This window comes from Calypte anna, chromosome 1, assembly GCF_003957555.1.
Source record: "Calypte anna isolate BGI_N300 chromosome 1, bCalAnn1_v1.p, whole genome shotgun sequence".
Lineage (NCBI taxonomy): Eukaryota > Metazoa > Chordata > Aves > Apodiformes > Trochilidae > Calypte > Calypte anna.
The window spans coordinates 88690106-88715250 of record NC_044244.1 but is presented as its reverse complement, the minus strand read 5'-3'; the positions used below and the strand labels follow the sequence as shown (position 1 = coordinate 88715250).

The 25145-nt window shown below is 36.6% G+C and overlaps 1 protein-coding gene across 1 annotated transcript in view; it reads right to left on the bottom strand.

Annotated features, from left to right (window-relative positions):
* The window catches only part of ANKS1B (ankyrin repeat and sterile alpha motif domain containing 1B), a 410716-nt gene that overhangs the window by 127930 nt on the left and 257641 nt on the right, over positions 1-25145 (bottom strand). The window contains 1 exon segment of the mRNA XM_030447180.1: positions 21737-21889. Coding sequence (XP_030303040.1) covers positions 21737-21889 — 153 coding nt within the window.

Here is a 25145-nt window from a genome sequence, read left to right as displayed (position 1 = left end):
ATTCAGTCACTGCTATGATGCAAAGATTGTTCTCATCCTCAATCACTGCAGAAGAGATCACTATTCAAAGGCAATGAGATAGTTTTTCATTGGGACAGAGCTCGGTAACATGAAATTTTGGTATTTTATTAGCATAATTTTTATTTCCCATCATGTGGCAACTTTTGAACAAAGGAGCCCAAAAGCATCATTCCAACATAAAGCAGAAGTTCAGCATAGGATAATTAGTCCTGGGAGGTGTTTATTTCCCTCCACTGACGTTGGAGAATACCTACAAAATTGCAAGGATAATAAACTAATACACTAATGTCAAAGAGTAAACTTACAAAATTATCCATCTACATTTTCATGAACTTAAATATAACAATAACTAAAAAAATCTCTTACTTTGTTAATAATAAACATAAAATGTAGTTTTTGTTCAAATTTCATTTACGTAGCTTATTTTCTCATCCTTGAAACTGAAAAAGAAATAAATGATAAAGGATGTGATATTTTGTGGAAAGTGTGAGCTTTCTACCAGCAAATATAGTCTGATCAACTTAACATCTTGAAACCTACAACTAAGTTTAAAGTGATTTACAGAAATGTAGACAAACCAAACAAGAATGAAATAACTGTGCTTCATATACATCTCGGTTTAAAAAGATAGACTTTTACTTTTTACCTGTCACACACAGGTAAGAATCAGGTATTGTAGAAATTATTCTTGAGCAGAAACACTTGAAACCACTACCTGTAGGCTGTATCACTTCCTATGTCCTAAACAGACCACCAATGAACTTGTAGAAAGATCTAAACAGTCTGGAATCACCAATACAAAATGGCATATGGGGAAATTACCTATATAGTGTAAAGTATGTAAGCAGCAAGGTTACCACATCCTGGAGGATTTTAACTGCAGCAAGAAAAGGAGCCACCATACACCATCCCATCACCATGTGGCATTCAGCTATTTCTACACCTGTGAGGCACCAAAGGATGTGCTCTAGTGCCTATGGGCTCACAGAAACCTCCAGACAGTGCTGCAGGGAGGCTTTGCACAAAACCTTCTAGGGCCATGTCTGACCCCAGTGCCCCCACCATACCTGACCCTGACAGCCACCCATGGGCTGACACCCTAGCCCAGACTGTCCCTGTCCCCATGGAGGTGCCCAGTGCCTGGGGCAAGGGCTTCCCCAGTGCCCTTCTGCTGCCCTGCTCCTGGATGGGGTGGTGGGATGGGCTTGGGCTGCCAGGACCTGCCCTAAAATCATGGGCACCCCCCGGCACCTCAGTCCCAATGAGCCCCTGGCTTTGTGGAACTGTCATACTTCCGGAGTCTTGTTAAACTTACTGTTCCATCTGTTCTTACTCTGCCTGTTTTCAAAATCCATTCTTTCCATCACTGAGGGTAAAACACTGATTTACATCTTCTGCAAAGTGACTCCATAAAGCAGTTCCTGGATCTCTGTGGCCTGCATTACATGTCAGCTTAGTCTGGCTTTGAAATACTATGATTTTAAATAACAGTGCTCAAGACTTCTGTCAGGATCTTATAGAAGAGTTGAATCATTTCTGGCTCAGGCACTGCCAGGAGAAGGGAAAGAGGCTGCAGCCACAAGTGAGGGTGAAGGCTGCACCCTCCTCACTGTCCCACCTTCCGGGCACGTCTGGCTCTCTAAGTTTTGCAGCAAAGCCACTGCAGCATCAGTGCCATCACTCCTTCTGTGCCATTTCTGCCACACCATGGGAAGTGCAAAGGATTCCTGATGGGCTGAGATGTACGGAAGCACCAACTTAAAGTTACGTGGATGTGTGACCTCAGCCTCCGCTGATGTAGCTTGGTAGCACAGTTACTGACAGCATCACACCTGTGATACCACAGATTTCAACAATATATCCCCCTGGATAGAACTTGGGATTGAACAATTCAACTCTAAAGGGTAAAACAGCTTCTGCTGGGTCAGCCAGGATGTATGAGGCCTCTGAAATCAGTCCTTTGCACTGCAATGAAGACAGTCAGAGCCACCCTACTGATGCAGGCCAGCAGGGACAGTCTGGTTCACTTGCTTTTAACCTGAACAGATGGAAATAAAATTAAAATAACCCATAATAAACTATGGATACTGCTAATTTTTCTTCTACCAGAGAGTATAGAAACAATGATTGTGAGTTGGGATGTAACTGTGCTAAATAATGTGCAGACAATAAGGTGATCTCTGCTCTGAGGAGTCTGTAATATTAATGTAGTTATGCCTCCAACATGAACAACTGAAGAAGCAGCAGGCTATAATTTACAGTTGATGTCAAAGGTAGAAAGCAATCAAAAAACCTGGATCTTGTAGAATGTGAACTTGCTGGAAAACAGAGCAAACCTATTGGAAAGAAACCAGTTGATAATGGAAGATTTATCATAGCAAATGCCTGGATTATTTTTGCCCACACTTTGTATCAGCTTTTAAAGTAATTATTTTAAAGCTGTGTATAGTTATAAAATAAGACACAGTAATAAGAACAAGCTGCCAAACAGTATTTACAACACAAATCAAAGGGGTATGCTGGAATAGACATTAATATTTAAACCTTTCATCTGCTGCTTGTATGAGAGTGTTGTGAGAAAGACAGAAATGGAGTACTTTTGGCACTAATTAAAACTCCCTGATGAGATCCAAGTCGTTAGAATTTCATATAAAGTGTTATTATAGCAGGACAATAATAAAGATGAGTTTTGGTATAACTGAGACAAAAAGCATTGGGGGTTAATTATACATGTTTGTCATTGCAGATAACACAATAGATTTTTAAGGTGGTTTAATGCATGTACATACTTATGACACCAGGGTAAAAATAATGCTGGTCACACAAAGGCTCCTGCACTTTCTGGAATACCAGGGTACAATGCAAAAAGTGGAAAACCAGAAAGAAGCAAAAAGAAATCTCCATTTTTTCAAGCAGCTCTTCTTAAAGAATATTGTAAGGAGAAATAGACTTGACAAGACTGTAAAGAGGAAAACTGTAGCTGTCTGATATCATTGTTGACCATTCCTAATATATTTCTGGTATTTAATTGCTTTTAAATACCTACTTTATGTTAGCAATTTTATGGCTTCTCTGTGTTGGTCTGAAAAATTTAGCAAAGTGTTAAAAAATGAGATAGCACAAAAAGCTAAAATTACAGTCAAAGAAACTTAAAAAAGGACATTTTTTTTTTTAAAAAAAGAAGATACTGGAAAAATATAACTTTCAGGTTGACAGTGTCCATTATGTTCATAACAGTATCAGGGCTGAGATACTCACTGAGTGTATCTGTAGCCATTTCAACAAATTAAAGATGCCAAAGAACATTTCTAGGCATCAGGAAGAAACTGAATGAAATACTTTGCACCAGCATTAGTAAGCTCTGATACTGCAAAGTTGAGGGGCAGCACAGCTGTTGGGAATGGCCTCTAAAGCATCCTAGCTCTGGATCCGTGTCTGGGAATTGTAGGGGACAATGCCAGTTGGTAAATGCCAAAAGGATCCTTCTGAATGTGTGTTCTAGTGCCTGGAAACACTTTCTAAAGGCTGTTTAATTTACTAATATAGACACAGCTGGGGAGTTAATTTTCCTAAAGTCACAAGTAATTTGGTAATGTACCAGAAGTCAGAGAGGCTATGTCAGTTGCTTGCTTATTATTGCAGCTGGTACAAATCCATCAGGAATAAGAGAAGCTCACATGGAATTTAAGAGGTAATATCCTGGGTGGTCCTGATGGAAATGAATGCAGTAATAGCCTTGCAAAGCACATGTGAAATCAGAATTCTAATAAAAAACATTCTGCAGAGTTTTCTGGCTCTATTGGTGTGCTAAGGTGTCTTGGTGTGTTAAGAACCAAGATAATTTAAAATCTGCTAGGCTGATCTGTGCCATTTCACATCTTCTGCTGAGAAACAACATACCATAGGAAGTTACTCTACAAATAAAGTGCACAAAGAGAAATACCATTTAAGATATAATGAAAATATTCTTTTGAAGTACCAAGAGAAAAGAAATATACTTTCAGGCTTCTGAGTTTGAGGTAAATTCTGGTAACACCAATTATGAACCATATGAGAAAGTTGTTTGTGCCAATATGACTCACCTCTGTGTTCTTTATCTTAAGGAGTAAAATAAGCTTGAAATGTCCAAATGTTGGCAGAAAATTATCTTGTTTTCACATAACACGTAACTTTTGTAGATCATGAGTAATTGTATATTAAAAAGTATGTACTCTTTCTTTGTTTAAGGTAGGGCTTGTGGGCAGAACTGAAACTGAGGAGTTTTGCTTCACCTATTATACTGTTTAGAAAAAAAAAAGAAAAGAAAAAGACAAAACCAAGGAGAATGCCCCTTTCTAGTTCTTCACACCCACAAATGCCTTCCGATTGGTAACAGTAATAGTCTCTGGATATGGCAAACAACAGTAGTCAAAATGTTTCAAATGTAAATTTCCACCAAGTGTTAACTCATGAGATTCTGTGTTTTTAATCAAAGATGCAGACATAAATGTTGCAAATCCACCTGTTCCTGCACCCAGAACTGGTTACTGAGAGCTTAATCATGTAACTCTAAATGCTTGGCTATAAAGAAAGAAGAATTGATTTCTCTCCTTATGCACATTTCTCTGTTGTAATATATAGTTCTAAGTAGTCTCATGTCTTTCTAGAATAACAGAGGTCAAATGGCTATTCATACATATGTCACAAGCTATTGCGTGTTTGATCTTTTATTTATATGGCATTTTTTAAGTGAGGTTTCTAGAGCTTACGAAGCATTTACATCAAAGCTTTAGTACTTCTAATAGAGATGATTGGCTGTGAAAAGATGAAAGAATGAGTATGAGTTTTAGAAAAAGTGTACCACTTTTTCAGATAAGCATTTTCTTAAGGTGCCTTAAGAATTAGAAAGATGGAACTGTGTAGAAAGATGTTTTAAAATGTTATAATGCTTTTCAAACTGGTTTACTTTTCATGATAAATGTTTTTTGGATGCTTTTTTCTGTTGTAATCTTCCAAGAGCCTTGTGCACAGGGAAATACCTCTAGTTTTCATCTTGCTTGATGGCTCAAGTAGATCTTCACTCTACACCTACCATGAAATGAATTGAGAATGTTATTCTGCTGAAGTGGGATACCAATCCAGTTTAAATTCCCTGCACAGCTTGTGCAGCATGACATCAAATGAAGACAGCTGATGAGTGGATTGCCTGCAACTTTATAATAGCAAACGCACAGCCTGATTTTACAAGCTTTCTCAACACTGGGTTAAAGAAACATAATCACCTGTAGAAAGTACCACCAGTTTTGGAGGTGATGATCATGTTAATGATGAAAGTGCTATTAAACCCTAAATACAAGCCAACACAAGGGTGAGCTCAGAGAAACCCAAGCACAAAGTAGCAGTGATTGCATTCTACACACTATTGGTAGAATGGACAATCTCTTCCAAGAGGTAGGATCCAGAACTTCAAATAATGTCTATGAAACTCATTCATTTGTGTATTAGGAAAATGTAAATGCAGCTGGAGCAAACTAAGTTCTGTATTCTTTTTGTGGAAATATTTGGAGTAGTTAGCTAGCATTAATAGTATCCCAGATTCACAGAGTTGTCATGGTTGGGAAAGACTCTAAGATCACCACATTACACCATTAACACTACCCCCCCAAAACATCCCCCACTAGAGCATGTCCTGAAGTCTCTCATCCACATGTTTTTTTAATACCTCCAGGGTGACTCCATCACCTCCCTGGGTAGCCTTTTCCAGCACCTGAATACTCCCGCGGTAAAGAAATTTTTCCTTATATCTAGTCTAAACCTCCTCTGGTGCAAGTCCAGGCCATTTCTTCCAGTCCTATCATTATTTACCTGAGAGAAGAAGCCAGCACCTACCTCCCTACAACCTCCTTTCAGGTAGCTGTAGAGAATAGTACGGTCTTCTGTCAAACTTCCTCTTCTCAAAACTAAACATTCTCTATTTCCTCAGCCTCTCCATGGTAGCAAAAATAGCCAAGTGTGTAACACGAGAAATTAGAAAAAAAATTAAATCATCCTCTATTAAAAAAACCAAACAACAATCAAACAAAAAAACAGCCCCAATACTCCAAACAAAACAAACCAAAACAAACTAACACCCAACCTACCAAAAAAAAAAACCAAACAAACCACAAAAGCCACCACTCTTTTGTAGAATCAGCAACACACTTAAACCTACTCATTTGAGCAAGATTAGTGGTATTGAATAATACCTTTTACCAGACCAGACTGACAGGCACTTGGGCACAAAGGCCTTTCTTCTGGTCTAGAAAAGCAACTGCATCCTTTAAAGATGAACAAGATGAGAATATGCAAGCTGCATATCTTAAGTTGCATTATCAGTCCATCCAAGAGATAAAGGTATTTTTGAAACAGAAGAAGTGTAAAGGGAAAATGTGATAAGTATAGGCTGATTTTAATAAAAATGCAAGAGTGGCTGCAGTGGGCCACAGCAGAGCTCCAGAGAAGAGGTGTATTCAAATCAGTGTCCTATCTTAAACAACAGCCTACAAGAAAAAATATACAAGAAAAAAAAGTCTCCTGATTGCACAGTTGTCCATGTCTGTTGCCACAAATCACCTTAGATGATTGCAGTGTTTTACATGCAATAAACATCGTCATTGAAAATTCTGCTAGATTGATGATACCTCAAATAAAACCCCAATTACAAGGCCATTGTGATTACAGTTCTAGTTTACAAGTTCAAGAAGGTAATTTTGAAGGCTAAAGCAAAACAGCTCTAGCAGTTTTAACTGATGAATACTAACTACCACTGGAATTTCACAACATTAAAATAATATTCTTTGGTCTTATTTGGCTAAGGGTATTTTATCTTTAATCAATAAACATATTATTTATACCAGAATTTAGCATATAGCTAAATGTGAGGATTCTGACATACTAAGAATAGTTAGGAAAACAATACAGCAGAAGAACAGAGCTGTGCCGTGCACCAGCAGTCTCGATCCTTGTAGGAAGAGCACCAGAACCATCTAGTGGAATTTTCATTTACTACACTGAGTCTAAAATGCTATCTTGTAAGTTGTAGAGCAATATTTGATGCTTTATGGGAAGGTTGGTACCTGGTATCATGACTGAATCATGGAAATTAAGACTAGGGAGACTACTACTAGGTTTCCAACCTGTCGGTCTGACATGCAGGGATATTACTCTATGGAACACTGATTTTCACCTACTTTACATGATGATGTTTATTTTGTTTGCCCATTCCAACAGACAAATATTCTTACTTCATATCACAAGAACATTTTTTTTAAAACTTTTATTAATTTTGGTATCTTTTTAATCTTATTTATAAATACTTCAATGAATTACTCTGCCACCTTTCTGGTTTTACACTTCAAACCTATAAAGTTGTATCATGTGTCTTCTGTATTCTATTTCAGTATTGGAAACAGTATTAAACTATTCTACTGATATCTTATAAATTGGCTTTGTTGACTATCTGGTGAGCTTTTGTTTCTTCTCTCAACTCCCAGAAACACAGTATCTTTCTGGTGATGTGTGCAAAACTGTATGAAAACAATGAACAGAAATATCAAAGGCAATTTAAAATGTTTTGATAACATGCCTTTTATAACTGTAACAGCATATCCATTTTATTTTGAATTCTGAACTAATGTCAGGAATATGGGCCAAGAGCTGGTGATTCAGAATGTATGGATCCTCTATTTTCAGTGAATAGGAAAGCATAAGGAAATTTCATTCTTTCTCTGCCACGTGTACTCATTTTCCTTTCCCCTTTCCTTTCCTTTCCTTTCCTTTCCTTTCCTTTCCTTTCCTTTCCTTTCCTTTCCTTTCCTTTCCTTTCCTTTCCTTTCCTTTCCTTTCCTTTCCTTTCCTTTCCTCTCCTTTCCTTTCCTTTCCTTCCTTTCCTTTCCTTTCCTTTCTTCCTTTCCTTTCCTTTCCTTTCCTTTCCTTTCCTTCCTTCCTTTCCTTTCCTTTCCTTTTCCTTCGCTTTCCTTTCCTTTCCCTTTCCTTCCTTTCCTTTCCTTTCCTTTCCTTTCCTTTCCTTTCCTTTCCCTTTTTCTTTTTTCCTGCTTCTTTGCCTTTCCTTGCCTTTCCCTTCCTTGGCTTTTTTCTCTTTGCCTTTCCTCCCATTCCTCCCTTCCTCATTTCCTCTCTTCCTCCCTCCCTTCATTTCTGTCTTCCTACCTTTCTTGTCCAGAATAAGACAAGATAGTAGACAAGATGTGTATGTATAAAAGAGAATTTATTGTAAGCAACAAAGGATCTTAAAAGCTAGACTCAAAAGTTATAAATATAAAATATAGAATATTTTATATTCTATTTTCTCATGTGTGATGCCATACTCAGTTTTAGCATTATATTCCTCTTATGGAATGTTAAATACTAACAATAGAGACCTGAGCACTCACACAAGGTCCCTTTAAAATAGCAGAAGGAAACAGACACCATTAAGGAATGACTCATCTGATGTAAGTTAAGCATTTGCTTTGGGACAGGATGAATCATATCAAAGAAATGTCTGCATATCTCAAATTATTACAGCAAGAATCTAGACTTGTATCTCCTATGACTGAGTCGTAAGTATGAATTTCACTGATATAGCTAGCAATTGAAATTTTATCCTTCATAGATCCCTCTTTTACTGGACAAACAATTTCCAAATGTCTGAAAATTCGAGTGATCACCTGTCTAAATTAAATCTTTTTTTCAATGTAATACTTTTCTATATATTATATTGTTTTAATGCATTTTTTTAAATTTTGTACTTTTAAAAATTTTTAAAATGTGAAAAATAAATTTAAGAAAGCTGAACTTTTTTCTTTTAATGTTATATTGTTACAAAAATAGTTCTTGAATCAATTTGTTCCTTTGCTTTAGCAGTAATAAAATAATCTGGAAAGTTTACAGTATATCCATTATTGACTATTGTAGCACCAGTCTCTGTAAGGAACTTAAAAATTAACACAGATATACGAAAAGCATGGGCTTTTCCAACAATTCAATGTATTGCTACATTTGTACCCACTCAATGAATGGAATATGTAAAAAGACTAATTAATATAATGAACAGATGAAAGACAGTTGCAAACTGTGGTCAGCATTGCCCTTTTTTGGCATCATTTAGTAAAGATGTGCCTTAAAAACCTTTTTTGTAACTTGAACCATGTAGGCAGTGACTGCACTCTAAAATACTAAACAATGCATCTGAGGTTCCCTATGTTTATCCATGGGAAGGGAGAGCCTGGTTGGGTCAAAACACTGAGAATGTAATTGCTCTTCTTTTACTTGCACATGCTCTAATACCATATGAAGGCTGGCAAAGGAAAAGTCTTAAAAATAAAAGCCAGGTGAGGGAGGAAATCAGCAAGTTAAACGTCACACAAGAAACAGACCGGCTAAGTATATTTTAAATTATAATACCCTATTCAGTGACTGCATAAGGCCTCTTTTAAAAAAATGTTATTATGTATACAGCTTTATTTATCACCTATACACCTCATGGTACCTTACTGAAAGAGTCACTTCAGCTCAAACATGTAAAATGTTCTCAAGATCCTCAAGGCAAATAATGCACTGAAGGAACACTGTGGGGTACTAAAATATCAATAAATTCCATCAGGAGATACAGAAGATTCCCAAAACTTCACACATTCGCACACATGCAATACAGAATGACATATATACCTCCAAGGAAAGTTTTCAGCTGCTTGCAAGACTTCTTCGGTGAAAAGACTGAGGTGACAAAACCTCCTGATATGTCCCAGAGTGTCCATTGTCCTGACCAGTGTTTGCTCTTTATGGAGCATTTCAGCATGTCAGTCAGCTTAATAGAGTTAGGAACTCAGGTGGGAAACTCACAGTAAGAGCAAACAAAGCTCCAAAACATTTTTATGGAAACTGCCCTTGAGATAATATTAAAAAAAAAAAAAAAAAGCAGAAAACAAAATGAGCAATAAAAAATAATTGACTCCACATGGTATTTTTCAAAGCCAAGTTCTGAAATAGCTAGCTTCTGAAATAAGTAAAGCATGATACATTCTTATTATTTTACTAAGTTGCATATAAAAACTGACCATGGATATAATTAGTAATACTCATCTGTTTTACAATTCAGTAAAATGACGTGTTATACAGAAATATCACTTTTACCACATCATTCTACACATACTTTAACAGATAAATGGGAAAGGCATTCATTTTTTAAAATAATATTGCCAATTTCAAGATATCAGTAGAACGTGACAAAGATTGAACTGGGGAACAAGATTTCAGATTTCAGATATACGGAATATATCAAATACGTGTCTGTTGTGATTCTGATGACAGATTTCTGTATAATGAGTAAACACTTTTCTGGTTTCTTATTTATTTAAACTTACCGTGACATACTCTCGTCAGAAAATTTACATTTCAGACCCTCTACATATATTTACTGTCTTGTTAATGGCTACATGCACAGTCAAATCAAGTAAGTAAGTTTCAGGACCAAATGAAATTCTTCACTGCCCTATTAGGCAGCTAAGTGCTAAGCAATATCTTTGATTCTCAGAAGAAAAATAGAATATCACATTGCATGCTTAGACAGAAAAAATACTTATGAGAACAAAAAGAAACAAAATATAACAAATAGAATAAATTGTCAGCAATACAGAAAATCTCAGCCATTTTGCTTAACAGCATCTCCCGCAAAACAGTGAAGGGGTTTTATCCTTGAAACATTTGAAAAATCTATGTTAAATCCTTGAGGAAATGCAGAGAAGGTAGCAGCCAGTTTGCTTCTCTTCCTTATCTGTATTCCAAAGAAGATTAGACATCTTATGGTGAAAAGCTGAAGTACATTATACCAAAATCTCCAGGAAAACATTTTGCCCAGAAACTTGGTTTAAATGAAACATGTTCAAATAATCTTTTTTAAACCTTTTTGTACATCAAGGTATTCTTGACACAAATCTTACCTGAAACCTATCCAATATTTTATTTCTTCTATAATATATAAGATATGGTAATCATTCACATTTTCTGTAAGTAATAATCTTTAAATCCATCTCTAGCTCTCTATCAGTCCATGGAAATGTTCCCCTGCTGCAAAGAAAAAGCAAGCTAACTAATTTGAAGGCAGAAGGAAAACAGATAAGAACCTAATTGTGACCATAATTTTGAATATTTGAAACTCTCTATGTAGCTGTGGAGTAATTTGTTTACGTTTTAGTAACATTTTAGATAGACATAAAGTAAGGACTCTAGCAATCTTTTTCTGTTTGATATGATACTTATATACTCTGTGCATGTTACTTCATTATGTATTTCTATTCTTTCTTGCAAGCCGATTAGCATGGAATGGCAGCTATTTCCCACTCTTGATATCTCATCCTTGCATGTAACTCCCTCATTTGCTACTAACTCTCCTCAGTTCCCAGTTTCCCCTTTCCCACACTTCAGTTCTAGCAAATTTCCAAAGCCAACCACTCCATATGCTTAGAGGCATACTAAACTTCTGTCATTTTTTTTCAGCTCACATTAAGTCCCATGTTTCTGCTTCCCAGGGAGTCACATATTTACAAAAAAATGTTCAAGATCAGAGTAGATAACCCAAGATAATGAACTTTTTTTTTGTGTGGATGTCATGTACTAGTGCTACTGTATACTTTGCCATTAAAAGGAGGTAAGATGAATTATTTCTGCATGCAAATTGCTGCTCAGCTTCAACGGAAGGAGCAGTATAGATCTATCACTACTCTTTAATAATGTAAATTTATGAACTAGGCTGGTGCTTTGCCATCCATCCTCCTCAGCTCTTGCTTTGATGCTTATTCTATTGCTTATATAAATCTTACATAAATTGAACCCATAAGACAGGAAGCACGAAGTACCTTGTGTTAAGTTCACAGAAAATACAGAAGAACCATATTGCATGTGGGAACACAAATGTTTAAAATACTTAGCTCTGCATAATTCTCGTTCTTTTGCTTTTGGTGTGCACGTGAGTGCATACATATTTCTTTGTGGGTTACTGAAGGGGTAAGTATTTTAAAGGAAGGTATTCTGACTATGTTTTCCATCTTCAAGTAGATCATGCATGTGGAAGAGGCAAGATGACAGAGACTGCTAAGGTTGCAGCTCACCTGCAACCACCCAATATGCTTATTATTGACTTTCTTGTTTTAAATGGTAGGATGTAAGGAGAAAATCAGGATGACTGGGAGCCTGGGCTCAAAATTGTTATTTGGAAAACTGATGTGTTTTTTCCTGTTGTGTCTTTTCCTGATGAGTGCATTGTCTCTGGCTCAGATGGGTTCTGATCCAGCTCTCAATACTTGAACAAAAGTATAAGTAAGGTCTAAATATATTTTCTTTGGTAGCTTTTGTCATTATTGCATCTGAATCAGGTGCTTAATTCATCAATGAAAAAAGAGAGATGAAACACTGAAAGGGATTTTGAAAATTACTTTCTGTTTTGAACCCCATACAACTAGAAAGCTCTCTCATTTTCTATCAATACAGTAACAAATTCGCTGCAGTTATATTGTAAGTTGTCATTTGAATACTGTTTTGAATATCACTGCACATAGAAACATCTTAAACTGCATTTTCTCAAATTCTTCTTCAAATTATGGCAGTGAATTAAAATCCACACAACATGCTACTTTTGGATGAATACCGCATTTTAAAGACCTCTACATGATATGAAGAACATTCTTTAAAACAAGCAATAAGAGAAAGTACAAACTGAGGTAGAAATATAGATCTGGAGTTGAATGTACATAACCTTGCAATGACTTGATCATTATGAAAGGATTGCAAATACCTGCCAACAACCACTTCAAGGGTGTAAACACTGGGGTTGCCAATGTGTTTTTACATCTGCAGAAAATTGATAACTTGAGATAATGGCATGTAATTTTGAAATAATTCAGACTGAGTATGAAAGGTTTCTTGGCAGCACCAACTATAAGAATTTTGAATTGCCCTTTGTGGAAAGTGACTAAAACCTTATTCCTTTGACAGCTAAGTATGAGGAAGGAAAAAAACTTTAAACTTGACTTTCAGGATTCAAGTCCTGGTGGCTGTAAGCTGCAATATTGCTTTTTATATAGCTAAGTGAATACTTCCCTTCCCCTCATCTTTATTGTGTTGAAAAATTCTGACCTTACTTCTATTAATAATCTTGGTATAATACTTTTCACTCTTTTTTAAAATCCAGGACTGCCTTTATAAGAGAGAATGCAGTGGACTGCAGGGATATTCAAGCTAGCTCTAAAAATTTGAGAAGGAAGAATCAGGTAGACGACCCAGGATAAGGCTACTGTCCTATTCCTGGCATAATAATCACTCTGATAGGTCCTTATGGCACAGCACTGCACTTGCTCTTACACCTGAGAATGTTAATAAAATGTGCTGTAGAGGGAAAATATTTCTAAAATGTTTCTGATCTTTAACAACCTTATGGCTAAGATGACTGCCATTCAGTCCTCTTCACCTTTAAGTATTGAAACCAGTTGTGAACAGAAGACAAATGATGTTAGTAAAGATCCAATATAGTCTTGGGACTCTTTATTGGAAATACCAACTCGCAATATCCTACAAATCAATGAAGAAGCAGGAAAAAAAAATATTTTAAAACATTTTATCGAGAAATTGTTTTTCCTTTTCACACTGCTGAATACAAGAGTTTGTTGAAAAAACCCACAGCTTCTTTTAATAACATCAAAATAGTGCTGCAGTCCTTGAAAACATTATGTAATAAATGTAATAAATATATTTCTTTGCAATCAGGGGATACTTCTTTATAATTTTTATCATAACAATTACTCTTCAAAGTAGAGGCAGAAATATTGCTTTTCAACGTTACCATCATTGTGTTCATTTGCTCTTATCTACCACAAACTTCAAGTATTTTACACTGACCTTCAATCAACATAATCACTTTTAAGATACCATGAGCTAGAACTATAAGAGTTAGGAGACAGCAAATGCAAACATTCCAAATAATCGATCCATTCCAGCAAAACTCCGACAAATATTGTCCAGACAACAAAAATTAAATAATGATAATGGAATTAGTTTAGAGGAACTACTTTTGTTGCCATCTATAATTAATACAGTAATAAGGGATGCTATCCTAAGACCACATTTTTAGGAGGCCAAATACTAAATATGACGTCTCTAAAATTTTAAATTATTATAAGATTAAAGGATCTGAAAAAGGACACTATTTCAAAGTAGAATTCAAATTTTCTTACAAGGTAATCAACACTGAAAATATTAAGCTGGTAAAATATAACTCTTCCAAGCTACTGAAGGCATACCAAGTTGTTTCCTAGGACAACAAAGTATTTAGTGACTATTTATTTTATCTGGTTTTGTAGAGAATTTGTGGGCTGGGAAGAGACCTTATTTTCTACCTTTTGAAAATAGAATAAAAAGTCTTGCGTTGGGCTGTTTCTGCCATACTCCCTAGAAAGGAAAGTGCATTCTGAAACTTGAAATATGAACATTCTTATAGAACACTAGGATTTTAGACAGAAAATCAGATGATAAGAAAATTTATTTGCTGCCAGAATGGAGGGAGACTTTGTTAGGATACTACAGAGACAGGACCCTCTCTAGAACAAGGCAAAGTGGGCTGCTTTAATAAAAAAATATCTTGCATTATAAATCAATCATTTGTGCTACCTAGTGTGTTACAGGACAAGAAAATGATCCTGCAGGTGGAACACAATAGGTGCTAAAATTGCTAAGCTTTGATTATTAGTGCTAAAAACTGCTGCCAATCACTACCTGATTATAATTTGTTTTGAAGAGTGCGTGGGGCGGAGGGAAAGAAAAAAAGGAAAAGGAGAGAGGGAAAAAAATCTCTGATTTTAAAAACTGTAATATAAAAACAAAGACTTCCCTCAGAAAAGAGGAAAAGTGATAGTTAGAAAATCATATCATTTTGATATGACTAAAATCCTTACATTTAAAAATAAATGCAGGAAATGGGATGCATTAAAAGCAATCTGCAGATTTCAGTGGCTAGATATAATGATCAAACGTGGTCATTTTACTACAACTTTTTAATCAGAAATCAATATTTTTTTTTTTAGTTATTGCTGTAATATGTAGAAATGTAAACATAGAATTAGGGAAATTTTTTCAAAGAACTTGCATAATCTCTTCTATTTATATAATGTCTAGTACAAAATGACACAAGATAGATTACAAAAGAATCATTATACTACCAAAAAATAAATGCTGTGAAAATGTCCACAGTGCAAACACTTTCCTTGTCTTTCTTTACCATGTTGTATTGTGAACTGAATAAAGCAGTATATTTGAACTAAAAGAAATGTTTTTCCTCCCACTTCTCCTAAGTCTGAGCACTACTGTGATCCAAGTTGGGAGTAGGAAGACGTAAACAGTAGACAGCTTGCAGAAATTGCCATGATTTTTGTCATCTCCTGATCTTTTGCAAGTAACAGCACAGAGGACAGAGGATGACGTATTTTAAAAGCAGTTTGCATTACCAGGAGGAACAGATGGAAGTTTGTATACCAAATCACTTAAAGGCTGCAAGATGGTAGCCTACAAACTACCTATGCAAAATGTTACATGCAGAAAATGTACATAAGAGGTAAACATGTTATCAAGTTACAGTACTGGCACATGGATTTGTTGAGGATAAACAAATGAGATTTCTAGAAGCAGCACATTCGTTTTTGCACGATGTCAGAGAGATTCTCAAGCATTTTATAGATATTTTATAGATTATTAGGTAAATTCTATTCTATTCTATTCTATTCTATTATATTGTATAGATAAATTCTATAGATTTATAGAATGCTACCTAGAAACACAAAACTCCTGGTTTTGCACCACTACTTCAACATGGTTGTCTCTACAGAAGTGCCATTTGAATCTGAAGTGTGATAGTCCATTATTTAGCTTGCTGGAGAATACTTTCAATTATATACATTTATATGTAAATACTTACATACACACACATATGTATGTGTGCACGCATCTTTAAATATGTATCTTATTTAACAGTATTGGATCACATAAATTAACTTTAAGTATTTTCATCAAGTACACTAGTAATATAGTCCTGAATATTTGGAAAGAGTGAACAAAGAAAAAGTCACACAAATAATTTTTGAGGAATAGGAACTGTAGATCTGCAGTTGGAGTGCCTGGTAATATGTTTTTAACCATAGAACCACATATTCATAGAATGGTTTGGAAGGGACCTCTAAAAGTCATCTAGTCAAACCCCCCTGCATAAGCAGGGATATCCTCAGCTAGATGAGGTTGCTCAGAGCTTGGTTAATCCTCACCAGTCTCTCCCTGGGCAACCTGCTCCATTTTTCCACCACCCTCACAGTAAAGAATTTATTCCTAACACTCATGTTTCATTCCTTTTCAAGAACTGTCTCTGCAGAGTGGCACACTTGGAAAATTAAGTAATAATAGGAGAAGAAAAGTCACTGAGTGATTTGTCAAGCAGAATCTGAAGGACAGCCTTCCTAAGAAAAAGCTTTCCTTTCATGCTGTAGTGCACAGGAAATTAAGCTGCCAAGTGAGCACTGTACAAAATCCATTCACTTGATGTGCATTACCCAGTCAGGCTGTGGGGTTGCTATCTGCTTTGCTGGAGTAGATGAGGAGTCTGCTAAGTCAGACAGTTACCTGGTCAAGGAATATGAACAAAGAATGTGGTCCATTTGTAAGTTCTTTAAGAAGAGACTGTGAGTTGTAGTGAGATTGAATTGGCATTAGTTGGCTAAGGCCTCATGAGAGCTTTGAGAAATAAGTTGAATACAGTGGTTGCTATTACTTAGAGCTTTAGGCTAAAGCAAAATATGTATAAAGCAGTTCTGTCTTTAAAATTAGTCATGTAGAGCTGGCACTGTGTAGATTGGAGCTGTACAGTGAAGGACCAGAAAGATACAGAGCAAAGATTTCTGGAAGTATGGGATGGTTAATGAACTAAGACACTTCAGTTTGTGAAGGAAATGGATGAAAGGAGAAATTACAGAAGTGTGCAAAATCAACCATAGCACAGAATTCAAGGATGAACTTGAGGCATCGATAGCAACATTGTGTGGCTTTTTCTTTAAAACCTTCTTGTTTTCTAGAGATTGGAGGATGGCTAAATTTGTCAGAATTTTTGAAAAGAGCTCATGCAAGATTCATGGAAATACCAGCCTCTAAGCAAGTCCCAGGAAAACTAATAGGAATTAAATACTGCATAATGGTAGTGGACACACAGATACTTATAACCAGGAAGAGTTATGTAAATAATCTATCGAAATAGAGATTGCAAATAATGCATGTAAATAATCTCTCAAAAGCCTATCGCAGTTCTTTGAAACACTTAAAATGTTTATTGATGAGGTTGATGAGCTCCTTGATCTGCTTGTTTGCTTGGAATTCTGAAGTCTTTTGATGAAGCTGGCCTTAAAAGGCAAACAACTCAGTCATGGCCTTAAGCCATAAAAGAGGTTATTTCATGGATAAATAGCTGGTTAAACATGAAAATGTAGGAGAAAATGCAGTTTTCAGAATGAAAGAAGGCTCCTAGTGAATTTCTGAAGAGACCTGTGAATGGACCTCTGCTGTTCCATACGTATACAAGTTCATAATGATTTAGATTCACAGATTCATATGATCATAATATTTCATTCAGCATAAGAAAGACAAGGGCCAATTTGCCCAGTTGCCCAATTCAGAAGTACCTGAGCTGAAAATTATTCATGACTAGGAAAATACTATGCAGATAGCTCATAATATGGTTGTCCTACCTCTGGAACCTTCCCTGGTCATCTGCCTAAGGACATTTTTATGGACAGCAAGAATGGGTTAGGTAGAGCTTCTGATCTGTTTCAGTATGGCTGTTTTCATGCTCTTTCATTCCCACTGTACAAAGCCTAGTGGGCTTCAGTGAAGCAATCAAGTAGCAGCCTTTCAAATTACTAAAGAATCACCTTTTTACACAGTATATAATTAAATAGAATTGTGGAACTTGTGAAGGGTCTAAAGAATTTAATTACAAGCCGATGGAAGGCAGTACACTGGTATCTATTTTCTCATTCTAGGATCTTTGATCTGATCCTGAACAGCAATCATTCTATCACAAAGTAAAACAGGAACGCAATTTGAGAGATGGAGTGTCAAGAACACTTTCCCAAAAGCTCAAAATCTGGAGAGTAACCGAGTTTAAGACAACATTTGATAAGCATTCATTCTACAGGAGACAAAGACTGAATAATCCATGGGAAAGACTGATGTCCGAAAATAGAAGAAGCTCACAGTGCAGGATGAACTACTTGAGAAGAAATATAAACCAGGCCACTGACATGTAACCCTCCTTGCAAGAGTTCAGCTAACTGTGAGTCAAGGCCTACTTTCAGTACAGAGCAGCTGTGAAACTGTTCTCAGTTTTTCTTCTGAGAAAATTGCCTGGGCGTGAGAAGCTGTGAGAGAGTCCACAGGCTGGAAGGAAGCCTGTGAGATAAGAAAGGTGAAGTTGCAGACGTAAGTAACATTGCTGAGACAAGGGAAACTGGCACCTCAAGGATTCAAGGATAACAGCACTCAAATAAAAAGGTATAAAACCCCAGGGAAAAAAAGGTAAATCAGAAGGCAGCAACTCAACAGCACCATAGATCAGCCTGTTCCAGGGCCCAACAGAGGCCAGCCCTCCCCTACCAGAGTGATGACTACTTGCCCAGTCGACTTAGTGACTCATTTGGTGGGAGTTGATTTAATGACTAGTTCATTAGTCCTACAATATATTGTGTGTGTTAGATGATAAATACCTTGCTTTGTGCTTTTAAGATGTTTATATCTTGCCTGAAGAATCTCTTTGATAAAAGTTCCCCGAAGAAGAGTGACTCCCCGAGGGGGAGTGTTATATAAGTAATCCAGAATAACAGACAAGAATAATATGATTAGTCATGTAGAAGAGCATTTATACTTCAAAAGCACAGGTACATATTTTATATGGGTTAGGGGCTTTCATAATACAGTGGCCTTTTTTTTTCCCCCCAGCATATTATATGTATTTCAGAAATGTTCCATGTAGCTACAGCATCAAATAAGTGATACCTGAATCTGAGTACAGAATATGACCTCTCTAATGAGCCAAAAAAACTGGGAGACAAAATCACAAGTGTTGGAAAAGCTGGGAGAAGGCATTTGTAATAGGACAGGAAAATTAGAACACTACTTTCCAAGAAACACATACCTGAGACCAACATCCACTGTGCTACAGCCTCCTTTCAGGTAGTTGTAGAGAGCAATAAGGTCTCTTCTAAGGCTCCTTTTTTTCCAGACTAAACAACCACAGTTCCCTCAAAGACTCGTCATAGGACAGGTGCTCTAGACCCTTTCCCAGCTTGGTTGCCCTACTTTGGACAAACTCTGGTACCTCAATGTCCTTCTTGTAGTGAGGGGCGTAAAACTTTTGTCAAACTCAGTGGCTGCAACTGTATAAATTGTTGGCTAAAATGAAAAAGTTATCACATTTATAGCCCCTGATACATTTCTATTGTGTATTTGGAGTAAGTGCCAATGACACCTCTTGCTCCATCTACAGCTTTAGCACTAAGAACCAACAAACCAAAGCTGCTCCAATTTCTTTTCAGGATATTCAGTCTATTTTTTTCTCTCATTTTTCAAGTGCCTGGATTCTCACCTACTCAAGTCTGGAGTCCTTTTCCAGAGTAAGTGGCTTTGAACTTCAGCAATTTCTTTGTGAAAAACTTTCTGTAATAATCTCCTGTATGCCACTGCCTGAATGGGAAGTGAGACCTTTGAAACTGATTTCAGACAGAAGGTTAGAGGTTAGAGGTAAATATCTTGGTAAATATCTTGTTCTGCCAGACTGCACAATGCTTCAAACCAATTTCTTGTCCCTTACAATTGAAACAGAAAACTAAAAGTAAATACTTTTCTGAGACACAGATTTTCTCATTGAACATTATTTAATTTTTAGTTAGCTACCACTAACTGGTGGGAATTAAATACATTCTGACTGTACTAAAACAAATTCTGAGGATGCAGAACTATTTTATGTACTATGCTGTTTACTAACACAATTCAGTAATATAATCAGGTGGGAGAAATATTTATCTCCATAGGTATCCTTATCTATATAAATATTTAAACAACTGCTTAAGAGCTTCTTGCAACTCATAGCAAAAGGAAGTGTTTCCTCAAGAAGCACAGGCCTTAAATAAGAACATGATGTTAAGCTGTGAAGTTAAAGGTGTATATGCTGGTCTGGCTCATACTAATTTTATAGAAGTGTATTCATGTTAACTTCAGTGCTTTTCATCAGTTTAAGCAGGTTTGGAATCAAACCACAAGCCTTTAATGAAGTTTTAATGATCCACTTGGGGGAGCTAAAGGGTAATTTGTTTCTGAATTGATTAAGGCAAAATGGGATGCAAAATTAAGTTGAAGAAGACAATGCGAGCAGAGACTTCCACTTTTTTTCATCTCAGTGAAACTTGTTATTCTATATTAGCTTCTGGAGCAAAGAGTCCCCAGTTCTTAGTAAAATTGCAGCTATTTACAGAAAAAAAAGACTCACAGATATAAATAGCTCAACAGCAGGCACCCATAATAGCATCAATCATGACTTCAGTTATACACCTACAACATACATTGAAGGCAACAGACAAAACACATAAAGTAGTGTTTGGTCCTTACTCTTGCTCTATGTTTTTGTGCTAGTTTACCTTAACAGTAATGTGACTACACCTGCTTGTGCCACAAGCATCAGTGACTGTGTTGAAATACAGCTTCACAACACCAGGATGTTCTCCATTTCTCCAGTCTGGAACAAAATGGGAACTGTTTTCCAATATAAAGCTGCTCTATCTTACACCTGATTGCCTTTGACTGTTCTGGGAGGCAGAGATGCAGTCTCTCCTTTACTGGAAGGAAGAACTCAGCCTTTTGTCTGTGAAGAAGCAACAAAATAAGACACTGGGCTCTTCTTCAGGTAGGGATTGCCTGCCCTAAGTTTAGGTAAACTGGCAATATGGTCAACTTCAAAAGCCACAGCAGATCCAAAGCTATAATCACCCGCCTTTCATAAAAGGAAACAACTCCAGTTCTGACACATAACGTGCATAATTCCATTCTATCAATGTCTGTACTATCAATATCTTCCCTGTAACAGTACAAATTCAGTCTCATTCCAAATTACTCTGCAGTGTAGTCCACATTAAAGCTTACGATTGCCCCTATGTGGGCAGCTAATTTAAGTGACTCTTGTCAGCAAAGTTTCAAGCAAAAGTGATAATTAAATAAAATGCTTTGTTGCTTTGGAATACCTTACTAACTATATCTAAGTTTTACTCATTTACTCATGGAAAAAGTAAACTGTAAATACCTTTACAAGAAGTACTGTTAGGCACTTTAATGGCAGAAACTTATGCTTTTCAGCTATAAACTGCCAAAATATATTTTAAATGTCATTCAGCATCCTGAAGTGGTGACATAATCATTCTGACCGAATAGCATGCTAAAGAGAATGGTAAAGGAAATGGAAGTCAAGGATAGAGTCAAAGCAGGTATAGGCATGAAAGCTGAAATAAATCAACAGTATTTGATGACAGTATTAGTACTACAATTTGCTTTTCTACTTTCTCTTTGATATGTAAGGGCAAGTACTTTAATGTATTTAAGAGGAACTACTGCTATAAACTTATCAACTTACATTAATTAATTCAATCTCCCAGATTTTTTTCACAAGGTCCATTGATGTATAGCCATTAATTAGAAAGGATTTGGTATAGTCACCCAGTTCAATGGAATCCAGCCATTCAGCTACAGAGGTGGGGTTGTAGCCATCGTGACCAATCTGCTTCATCTGTAAAACAAGAATGAGGAAGAATTACTGGTAATATTCACTGAACATCTTCCAGTTGTTATTTATATTATTTTATTTGGGTCAGAATTATCTTATTCTCTGATCAATATTCTTTTAATGAATAATAAAACATGAAACAATTTTGTGAGTAAAAGCACTAATAAAACTTAGTAGATCTCTTTTCTTCTGCCTTCTTGCATTTTATACCGGAGTATAAGACTGTAGCATGAGTTCAATTCTTACTAGCCATGAGAGAATCCATACGCAAGAGAAGTCAAAAAAGAGGGAACGAGACATTATTAATACCTGACTGCACAAAAAAGTCAGATTTCATAGAAGGGGAAGAAATAAGACCTAGGAATAGTTCTTTTGGTACCAAACTGCAAGTGAAATGTATTGCCTTGGTTATATTATTCCTAATTGATCTCTCCTAGTAGGTTATCTGATATTTTATTATAGTTGAAGCCACACTACATTTTTCTGCACCCGGGGGAGGCTTTAAAAAGTCTCTTTCCCCTACCTGGTCGCATTTTTCACAGAACTCCGTGGAATTTAATATATTTAGATTCCTCTCTTTCTGCAAAATTGCTTGAGATTGGACAATCAAACCAAATATTATTGGAACGGTATTGACAGAATTACATATACAGAAGTGCACCACCTGCATTCATATAGCAAGTCACAGAAAGCATAATCACATAAATCTTGTTTTCATAACAAACTAAGAAACACCATTGGAATCTTATTTTTCTGAATTCTGTTAAGCTACCAAGAAGTATAGAGCTGCAATTTCTCTTCTGCAATTGCCTCTAAATGTCGCAAGTGAAGATTTTCCAGCTAGCCATTAAAGATAAAAATGTATAAAGCCTCTACCTGTGCAACTCATTATGCCATACTGTTTTTATGAATTTTAAAGTAGTTTACAGTAACAGCAGAAGTAGAACGAAGTAGAAAAAAACCTGCAGTAGGCTCAATTTGCAATGGTATTGTAGGCATATTATCTTGCTATAGAAATGTAACTATTACTTACTTGATAAGACACCGAACTGGTAAACTGTTAAGAAGATTTAGTGGCTTAGAAAACTTATGTTTTGCATAGGATCTCCCAACTGTGCAAGAGTGACACGCTAAGAGTGAAATCCAGTCTTCCATTTCTGCCTGCTTATGTACATTCCTGCTGTCTCAGAAACAAGGGGAATGTGACAGAAAGGTAATGCTCTGAGCTTCAGCTTGAGGTGAGTGACAAAGTAATTTAAAAAGGAAGTAATTCTGGTCTTAATATCTTGCCTGAACAAAGTTGTTTCTCCTGGTTTAGTTGAAATACAATTTGAATTCAAAACAGAGAAAAAAAATTAAGTCTGCATTTGAATGCTTCAGTATTGTTGGTTGATCTGTCTATTCAGATGCAGAAAGCCAGCATGTCATGATCTTGATCCTGGTCTTCTGCAGTATCAGAGAGGAGAGATGCAGGCACACTGCATCATGGAAATGACAGCTTACTCTTTGGTCTTTTTCTGCAGATGTTGGAGATAAAATAGTGAAGGGAGTATTTAAATGATGTAATGAAATTATTATCTTGAATCATAAAAGAGAGACAAGAGAAATCATACTTAAAAAAGGGAATGATAGCACTTGAGGTCACTTCTATAATAAAGGAGTCATATTAGAAAGTGAGAGTACAGTTTTGTTGCTGAACATCATACTTTGGAATTTAGTTTCATTCTTATTCAGAATTAAATTCTTAGATGTCAAAAGCATGGCAAATTCTTCTTTCCTTGTCATTCAGAGTTACTTCAAATATTAGATTGACAGTAGTCTGTCCAGCAGACCACAAAAATACTGGATCCTGGCAGCTCTGACTCCTGGGAAGCTTATTTCAAGAGCTGAGTTGAAAAGAGGTAGGCTTAAACAACTGGCACCTGAAAAGAAAGGACTGGACAAACTGAAGAAGAAAAATCTAGCACAGAGAAGACATGAAGAAGATGCACATGGGGGGCCAGAGGGAACATGACTTGAAAGATAGAAGGTATTTTTGTTCTCTGTCTCTAACAACAAAAAGTGAAGCACCTTCAGAACAATTTTTAGCACATCCAGATGGGGCATGTTACGCAAATTATCTCTTGAGTTTATTATTATTATTTGATCTTTATGTTCAATAAACATTGACTTTAACATGATCTTTTTTAACCCACTGACTGAAAAAGCTCATGCACTCTGGCCCACAAGTCTGGTAACCCATCAGCCTCTATTAGAACAGAACATAGCATGGGAAGCTTCTAAATTCTGAAGTCACACTGAAAAATCTCTGTCAGCAGAGTTGTTAGAATAGCTGTCACTCTATGAAGTGTTGCAAAGGGCTGCAGGCAAGAAAACACAGGCAGACAATCCAATAAGCAAAAGACTTAGAACAACTGAAATATATGTGACAGTTTCACTCTTTGGATTTGGTGCCAATAAAGCAAAATTGTCATCAGGTCACTGGCCTTTTGATGGGCAGCAGCAGGCTCTGCAGGCATCTTCCCTCTCTCTGCCCCAGAGACTTGGCCACCTCTGTTCAAGGCCACACCAGGGACGGTGCCGCTGCTGTAGCCTTGGATCAGAACCGTGTGAGGAAAAGCAGTGAAGAGCCGGGTTGGGGTCACTCCAACTTGAGCAGGAGCTCAGGTCCATGGCCCTGACACTCTTCCAAATGATGCCCATAGTACATCTGTACCCAGTCACTCACCTTGCTGATCCTCACCCACCAACTCACTCTCCTGACTTGATCTTGTCCCATCCTCTTCCCTGTGGATTTGCCTATGGATGTAGCTGTCTGTGGTCCCTTCACTGTCCCTGCCTCTCTAGACATGTGTTGGTGCTCCTGGCTTGCCTCATTCACCCTCCTCAGCTCCCAGCCCACCTGCCCTGGCAGAGCAGATCCTTCCTGTTGTTTCTATCACAGAAAAATAATCACTGAACTAGAGCAGTCGCCACCAGTCCCAGCACAAAAGCTGTGGTTTTGTTTTCCATCAACCAATAACCAATCTCTTATCTAACACAGATTTCCTAAAATGTGAAAATTAATAAACTTCTAGTACCCATCCATCCCCTTTTATGAAAAGTTTTGTTCTCTGTGTTGATAACATCAACTAGTTTATTAACTGGCATTCATAGCTGGCTGAATGTTTTTCTTTCAAATATTTATTGTCAAGACATATGGGTTATATAGATGTGACAGTATCATTAATAGTATCTGCTTTTCATATAAAATGTTATG